General features: G+C 39.9%; 1 protein-coding gene across 3 annotated transcripts in view; it reads left to right on the forward strand.

Annotated features, from left to right (window-relative positions):
* The window catches only part of LOC107712293 (A-kinase anchor protein 9-like), a 21,209-nt gene that overhangs the window by 4,183 nt on the left and 8,390 nt on the right, over positions 1–8,636 (forward strand). The window contains exons 5-16 of one of the 3 annotated variants that reach the window (XM_016517504.1): positions 46–170; positions 248–427; positions 2,138–2,299; positions 2,374–2,491; positions 2,564–2,708; positions 3,942–4,092; positions 4,175–4,234; positions 4,489–4,659; positions 5,822–6,366; positions 6,710–6,821; positions 6,921–7,068; positions 7,333–7,367. In XM_016517504.1, the coding sequence (XP_016372990.1) occupies positions 46–170; positions 248–427; positions 2,138–2,299; positions 2,374–2,491; positions 2,564–2,708; positions 3,942–4,092; positions 4,175–4,234; positions 4,489–4,659; positions 5,822–6,366; positions 6,710–6,821; positions 6,921–7,068; positions 7,333–7,367 (1,952 nt within the window). Of the gene's footprint in view, positions 1–45; positions 171–247; positions 428–2,137; positions 2,300–2,373; positions 2,492–2,563; positions 2,709–3,941; positions 4,093–4,174; positions 4,235–4,488; positions 4,660–5,821; positions 6,367–6,709; positions 6,822–6,920; positions 7,128–7,332; positions 7,368–8,636 lie in introns of all 3 variants that reach the window. The other 2 variants (XM_016517502.1, XM_016517503.1) reach the window with 2 other exon arrangements.

The raw sequence follows: 8,636 nt of genomic DNA on the forward strand, positions 1-8,636 counted from the left end.
GTGTGTGTGTGTGTCTGTCTGTGTGTGTGTGTGTGTGTGTCACAGACAGCAGTTCAGACTGGAGTCAGCGCGTGGGTTTCGATCTTCCTCACCTGCAGCAGGAGTCCCGCAGCACACCTGAAGGAGCGCACAGAGACGTGGATCCGGACGTCCTGCCAGACAGGGTCAAGGTGAGTTTTCCGGAGAATATCTGACTGTATAATGAACACACTGAGCGAATGAGGAGCTGATGGAGGTGTTCACACAGAGCCTGCTGCGTGAGGTGCATCAGGAGGGCATGCAGGTGCTGTCGCTGTCTGAGCTGCCGCTGTCTGAAGCGGATCGACCTCCTCCTCAGAGCTGGAGCAAAGAGAGAGACGCCCTCATCAACACCGTCGAGTCCCTCAAGCTGCTCATCAGCACACTGCAAAGCGGCACCGACACACAGGTGAACACACACACACACACACCGGCGAACAATCAAATAAATGCAGCCTTGGTGAGCAGAAGAGACTTCTTTCAAACAAATCTTATCGTGTATAATTTGTTACACCACCAAATGTCTAGATGGGCTCAGTTTACTGTTTTGTTCACTTAAAGTTCTCTAAATCTGGCTGTTTAGTGTGAAAATATCCTTAAAGGTACACTATGTCACTTTTTTTGATCAAAATGTACAAAATTGCTATAATGAGTTTTGTGTATTAACCTGCTAGAGCACCAAAAGTTACATAGTGTAGCTTTAATGAAAATAACTTGTCATAATAGGGAGAAACAATCAGGCCTGCTACCTCTATGCCGTCCCAGGGTGCTCCACGGGGCAGGGCCCACTCATGGAGCTGTGATTCCTGGCTGAGGTGCCGCAGCTCCTGGGCCTGCTGACGGAGCACCGTGTCCTGGGAGGACGAAAGACCCTCAGCCAGGTCCAGAATCAAGTCTGTCTGGCCCTCAGAGATCTTGGTCAGCGCAGAAAGAATCCAGACCCGTGTCTCTGAGCTCACGCTTCTCTGATCCAGCAGCTGCGTCAGGAGCCGGATGACCTCGCGCTGGTCCACAGACTCTTGGAGGTGAGCGTATTCTCCAAGCACCTGAGCGAGCACACACACACACACACACCGGTGAACACACACACACACACAGGTGAACACACACACACACACACCGGTGAACACACACACACACACAGGTGAACACACACACACACACACCGGTGAACACAGACACACAGGTGAACACACACACACACACACACACAGACCAGCTTCACAGTGCATTTCATTGACTTCAAGAGCTGCATCTGTATTCTTGAAGAAAGCCTGTAAAATAATCCAGAATTACATGTTTTGTGTTTAATGACACGCAGTGTGAATTTTATTAATTATATGTGAACTCTTGTAGAAATAAAATAAATAAATAAATGTAATAGGAAAAAAAAAAAAAAGGAATAAATGGCGTGATAAAACAAATACATTATTTTTTTTATATATATAGTCTTTAATTTTATTTTGATTGTTTATTTTAAAATTATTTAATTATTTTAATTTGACACTTTTATGATTTAATTAATTTTTAAGCGTTTCATTTCATTGTTTTTATTTTAAAATCCTGTATGTATTTTAATGTTGCATTATTATTTTATTAATTTTTTTATTTTCGTTTTTAACCGTATTTATTTATTTTAATTAACATTTTTAAGATTTAATTCATTTTAGTGTGCGTTTTTATTTTGATCATTTTAATTTCACATGCCTATTTTTATTAAGTGTTTTTTATTTGTTTCATTTTAAAATATTTTTTTTAAATTTACATTGATCTAATTAAGTTTTAAGTCCTTTATTTCATTTTTTATTTTAAATCTATTTTAATTTCACATTTCATGATTTAATTAATTTTTGTATTTTATTTTAAAATCATTCATTCATATTAATTTTGCATTCAACTGACAGTGTTGACATTGTATATTTTCATGAAACATACAATAGATGACGTAATTAAAGAAATACAATTTTTTTAATAATATTTAGTCCAAAATTCATTTATGAATTATTTTCTGTCTTTATTCTTTCATTTATTTTTTATTTATTTCTTTGTATATTGATGAACTGGTTTATGTTTGTGTATTGTGCTAGTTCAGACGTTGAGGTGTTCTCTGTGTCTGTAGGTGGATGGCGACTGGAGAGCGGAGCTGCTGTCGGCTGTTCAGCAGGTGTTTGTTCAGGAGCGAGACGTGCTGAAGAACGTCTTATACTCTCATCTGGAGCGACTGGACACGGCTGACGCTGTCATTCATCTCAGCCAGCTGGAGAGAGCGCTAGCGGAGCAGGTTAGCATACGGCACACTCTAGTGTTGATGTTAGATGTTCAGACTGTAACGTCTGTGCTGCTGGTTGTGTTCAGGACGCGAGGCACAGGGAGCTCATGGGAGCGCTGTGCGCCACAGACAGAAGCAGCCTGCGCTCAGAGATCCAGCAGCTCAGAGCTCAGCTCACACAGCGCCACCATCAGGACGCCGCCGGTATGACACGCACTCCTCACTGTTCACGCTGCCAGCTTCAGCTTCCACTGCATAACGCTTTCTGTTCTTCAGGAATGGAGAGCGAGAGCGAGGCCGAGCAGATGCCAGGCGGTGCTGCGGTGGGATGCGGCTCTGATCGACTGAACCAGGCTAAACTAGAGCTGGAGAGCGCTCTGAAATCACAACACAAACACCTGAAAGAGCTCGACGCACTCAGGTGACACACGCACGGCTTTTATTGATATATACAGTATATATATGTGACCCTGGAGCACGAAACCAGTCATAAGGGTCAATTTTGTGAAATTGAGATTTATACATCATCTGAAAGCTGAATAAATGAGCTTTCCATTGATGTATGGTTTGTTAGGATAGAACAATATTTGTAAATCTGGAATCTGAGGGTGCAAAAAAATCTAAATATTGAGAAAATCATCTTTAAAGTTGTTCAAATTAAGTTCTTAGCAATGCATATTACTAATCAATAATTAAGTTCTGATATATTTACAGTAGGAAATGAACAAAATATCTTCATGGAACATGATCTTTACTTAATATCCTAATGATTTTTGGCATAAAAGAAAAATTAATAATTTTGACCCATACAATGTATTGTTGGCGAATAATATAGTTGTGAATAATATAGTCAGTAATAATATATGTAAATTATATATGCACACATAATCAGTTATAGTAGTCTGTGATATATATTTATATAAATGAGTAAAGTTATATATAAATAATATAACTAACATTTATATATAACTAAAATATGTAATACATATGACAATATATATAATACAATATACAAATTATATAAATAATTGTCTTTAATTCTTAATTTGCATAAAAATGTTTTTGTATATTTGTATCATCATTGTAATGTGTGAGTAAAATATTATAAATATTTATTTAATATAATAATATGTTATGTTATGTATTACATTTATTATTGCACATAAATAATGTAATTTATATTTGTAACATATATGTATTACATATACATATCATATAGTATGTCTAAATTTATATTATTTTTATAATATACATTATAAATAAATAAATATGTATAAATAGAAATAAATCTGTATATTTTCATAAAAATGTTTTTGTATGTTCATGAGGGTTTGTAAGTGTTTTTGATATCTGACATTTTATGTTCGAAAAGCATTTGCATTTGCTTTAATATTCAGATTATTCGACTTTTTGCGCTGATTTAATTAGCTAGTCTTGCTAATAGAGTTGGAGGCAATTTAAAGCAACTGTATGAAAGTTTTGTACCGTAATATCAGTTTCAGAGTCATTCTGATGGTACACTGACTTCTGTTTCAAATGCACACACACAGCTATTTACTATAATTATGACAGTGATATAATTACCACTCGCTTAACTGTAGGGGCTCCAAAGACACGTAGAGGAGTGAGTAAAGCTGCTGTGTGTGCTGTGCAGGGCCGAGGTCTCACTGAAGGCCGCTGAAGTCGATGCATTGAACGACAGACTGGCACTCGAGCAGAAGAGAGCCAGAGAGCTGCAGTGGGCCTTCGAGAAGGAGAAACGCAAGTCTGACAGGAAGGAGGAGACCGAGAGAGAGGAAGTGGAGGTAAAAACCGTCACTGAAGTAACATGTAATGAGTGTTTTACATCAAGTGTTCGATTATGTGCATCATTATGCGTCTCTGCAGGAGCTTAAACTGGCTCTGGAGGAGCAGGCGCGGGAGGCCAGCGTCTCTGCAGAGCTGCAGGTGCGTGTCATCTAACGCTCTGAGTGTGTTTCACTGTGTCCGAGCAGGAGATTGAGCCCTGTGTGTGTTTGTGTGTTTGTTTGTGTGTGTGTGTTTGCGTGTTTGCGTGTGTGTGTGTGTTTGCGTGTGTGCGTGTGTGCGCGTTTGCGTGTGCGCGTTTGTGTGCTTGTGTGTTTGCGTGTGCGTGTGTGTTTGTGTGTGTGTTTGCGTTTGCATGTGTGTGTTTGCGTGTGTGTGTGTGTGTGTGTGTACAGGTTCAGTTAGACGCTCAGAGAGCTCGATCGGCAGAGCTCAGCAGCGCTCTGGAGAAACAGAAGGAGCTGAACGCACAGCTGCTGCAGCGCTTCCAGACGAGCTCCACGTCAAACCCGCAGGAGTCTGACATACAAAACACTCTCATGCAGACAGAGGCCACCTGCAGCCAGGTGACCAGAATCACACCTGTTCACTCGCTCAATAAAACTCCCTACTTCATCAGTGCATGTTAAAATTACAATATTTTTTGTCTTAAAAATTGGCATAGAAATGCAATCATTTTCTCCACCTTTGAAACATTTTTAACCTCTTGTAACCAAGGCCAAGTGAAAAAAAAATAAATAAATTATTATAAAAAATATTATGAAAAATAATATTATAATATCATGGCCAGTCCTGTGAAATCCTGACGGATAAATTTATGCCTGACCTGCACAATATTTTAAAAAGCAGTTTATTATATACATATTTAAATATACATATGTATTTAATTTAGAAATGACATTTATAATATTATTTATAATATAATTTGTGTAATATATAAGATTATATATACAGTAGTCAACATTTGAAGTGGATCAAAAAGGTTCATCAAAGTTGTCCTAAGACAAGAACGGGTATTGTTTTGATTTTAGGACAACTTTGATGAAAGGTTTTGATCCACTTCAAATGTTGACTAATGTCATATTTGTAATATATATTATGATATCATAATTATGTATTATAATACGCATTATACCTCACCCTATATTATAATAGGGTACATATATATGATTTATATTTATATAAATGAGTAATAGAAATCATATAATTATTATATATGATTTTAATATTAGATGTTAAAATATACAATAAGTAGATAATATTTTATATTTAAATAATTGTTTTGGTGGTTTTTCATAAACGTTTTGATTTTGATATCTGTCTGGGACATTTTATGTTCACCTTTCCAAAAACAAAAAGCACATTTGCAGCTTTAACATTCAGATTATTACACTTTATGTCTTCATGCATTCTAAATTTATATCTAAATCCGTTTAGTTTTTTTTTTGTTTTTTTTTTACTTTTGTTTTTTTCTTTTGATTTTAAAATCCTTTTTATGTAAAGCACTTTGAATTACCATTGTGTATAAAATGTGCTTTATTAATAAACTTGACTTGCCTACACATTTTAAGCAAAAAAAATTCTTAAGTTTTAAATATAAAATATAAATAATATATAAAATATTTAAAATAAAATTTAAATGTTTTTAGTAAAATGATATAATTTAGTAAAATGTATCATTTTAATTATAAAATTGCCATTAATATTAAATAATGTTGCTGTGTTTAGGTGGAGGCCGGGGTTCTCTCTGTGGAGTCTCTCCTGCAGACGCTGCAGACGCAGCTGGCCGAGAAGCAGACGCAGGTGGTGCAGATGATGGAGGAACTGGAGAGACAGAAGCTGGAGGCAGTGCAGTGCAAACGACAGTGGGACGAGGAGAAATCTGCCCTCACGCAGGACCAGAATGCATTGCAGACGGCACGCGACAGCCTGAGCAGCCTGGAGAGACGGGCGTCCGAGCTGCGGGCGGAGCTGGATGCGGAGAGAGACAGCGTGAGGAGGCTGGAGAGAGAGAGAGACAGACTGCAGGAGACCGTGAGACAGCTGGAGGACAGACTGAGAGCGCTGGAGAACAAGAGCGTGAGATTGGACGCCCGGCCGCAGGATCGAACCCGTGACTGGGTGTTGCAGACGGGAGACGCTCTGACTCTGGAGTCCAGCACAACGTCCCTGCGTAAGAGTTCAGACCCAAAACACGTGGACAACATCATCCTCAGCAGACTGCAGCTCATCGCCGCCAAGATCAACAGCCTGACCAGCAAAACCCCGGGCAGGTATGACAAGAGAGAGTTCCCCCAAAAACCTAAAAAAACACAACTTGCTGTTAATTCACTCACCCTCAGTCCATCCGAGATGTAGGTGGCTTTTTTTTTCTTCAGTAGAACAGTAACGATTTTTAGCTCAGACTGTGGTCGTTGGTGATTCATAGAATGCAAGGCAACGGCTACCGACACTTTGAGAGTCAAAAAAAAGCATCAGGCAACACAAAATCAATACCCGTGACTCCTGACGATACAGGTTTCAGCAAAAAATCTTCTTTATGGTTTTACTGAAGAAAAAAGTCAGTTGTGCAGGTGTTGCAGCATGTGAGCGGTGTGTGTGTGTGTGTGTGTGCAGGTTATCTGGGGAAGCGCCGGATCGGGACAGTCTAGCATGGCTGCACAGTAATGTACAGGATGTGATGTCACTGTTACAGCATATCCCATCAGCCCCCTCTGCTCTCCCGGAGGTGAGTGAGCACATTGACACAGAATGTGGCTTATTCATGTAATGGACCTTTATAAATACATGCTTGATTATATAAATGTGTGTGTGTGTGTGTGTGTAGAGCGCCGCTCTGTTGGCAGGAGGATCATCCAGTCTGCTGAACGAGCGTTTGCTCAGGCAGAACGCAGAGCTCACGGGATTCGTCAGCCGACTGACGGAAGAGAAGAACGACCTGCGAAACCAGTTACTGAAGCTGGAGGAGGAGCTGCGCAGATACAGACTGAAGAAAACCACCACCGAGAGCGTGAGTGAATCAATGAATGAATCAGTAAGTCAGTTACATACAGAAGAAAACCACCGCCGAGAGTGTGAGTGAATCAGTGAATGAATCAGTGAGTCAGATACATACAGAAGAAATCCACTGCCGAGAGCGTGAGTAAATCAATGACTCAATTAATGAATCAGTGAGTCAGATACAGACTGAAGAAAACCACCACCGAGAGCATGAGTGAATCAATGAATGAATCAGTGAGTCAGATACAGACAGAAGAAAACCACCGCAGAGAGCGTGAGTGAATCAGTGAATGAATCAGTGAGTCAGTTACAGACAGAAGAAAACCACCGCCGAGAGCGTGAGTGAATCAGTGAATGAATCAGTGAGTCAGATACATACAGAAGAAATCCACTGCCGAGAGCGTGAGTGAAAGAAAACCACCGCCGAGAGCGTGAGTGAACCAATGACTCAATGAATGAATCAGTAAGTCAGTTACAGAGAGAAGAAAACCACCGCCGAGAGCGTGAGTGAATCAGTGAATGAATCAGTGAGTCAGTTACAGACAGAAGAAAACCACCGCAGATAGCTTGAGTGAATGAACCAATGAATGAATCAGTAAGTCAGTTACAGAGAGAAGAAAACCACCGCCGAGAGCTTGAGTGAATGAACCAATGAACCAATGAATGAATCAGTAAGTCAGTTACAGACAGAAGAAAACCACCGCCGAGAGCGTGAGTGAATCAATGACTCAATGAATGAATCAGTGAGTCAGTTACAGTCAGAAGAAAACCACCGCAGAGAGCGTGAGTGAGTCAATGAATGAATCAGTGAGTCAGTTACAGACTGAAGAAAACCACCGCCGAGAGTGTGAGTGAATCAATGAATGAATCAGTGAGTCAGTTACAGACAGAAGAAAACCACCGCCGAGATTGTGAGTGAATGAACCAATGAATGAATCAGTGAGTCAGTTACAGACAGAAGAAAACCACCACCAAAAGCGTGAGTGAATCAAATAATGAATCAGTGAGTCAGTTACAGACAGAAGAAAACCACCGCTGAGAGCGTGAGTGAATCAATGAATAAATCAGTGAATCAGTTACAGACAGAAGAAAACCACTGCAGAGAGCATGAGTGAATGAACCAATGAATGAATCAGTGAGTCCGTTACAGACCGAAGAAAACCACCGCCGAGAGCGTGAGTGAACCAATGACTCAATGAATGAATCAGTAAGTCAGTTACAGACAGAAGAAAACCACCGCCGAGAGCGTGAGTGAATGAACCAATGAATAAATCAGTAAGTCAGTTACAGAGAGAAGAAAACCACCGCCGAGAGCGTGAGTGAATGAACCAATGAATGAATCAGTAAGTCAGTTACAGAGAGAAGAAAACCACCGCCGAGAGCTTGAGTGAATGAACCAATGAACCAATGAATGAATCAGTAAGTCAGTTACAGACCGAAAAAACCACTGCAGAGAGCGTGAGTGAATGAACCAATGAATGAATCAGTAAGTCAGTTACAGAGAGAAGAAAACCACCGCCGAGAGCGTGAGTGAACCAATGAC

This window comes from Sinocyclocheilus rhinocerous, unplaced genomic scaffold (assembly GCF_001515625.1).
Source record: "Sinocyclocheilus rhinocerous isolate Xijiao unplaced genomic scaffold, SAMN03320098_v1.1 scaffold3283, whole genome shotgun sequence".
NCBI lineage: Eukaryota > Metazoa > Chordata > Actinopteri > Cypriniformes > Cyprinidae > Sinocyclocheilus > Sinocyclocheilus rhinocerous.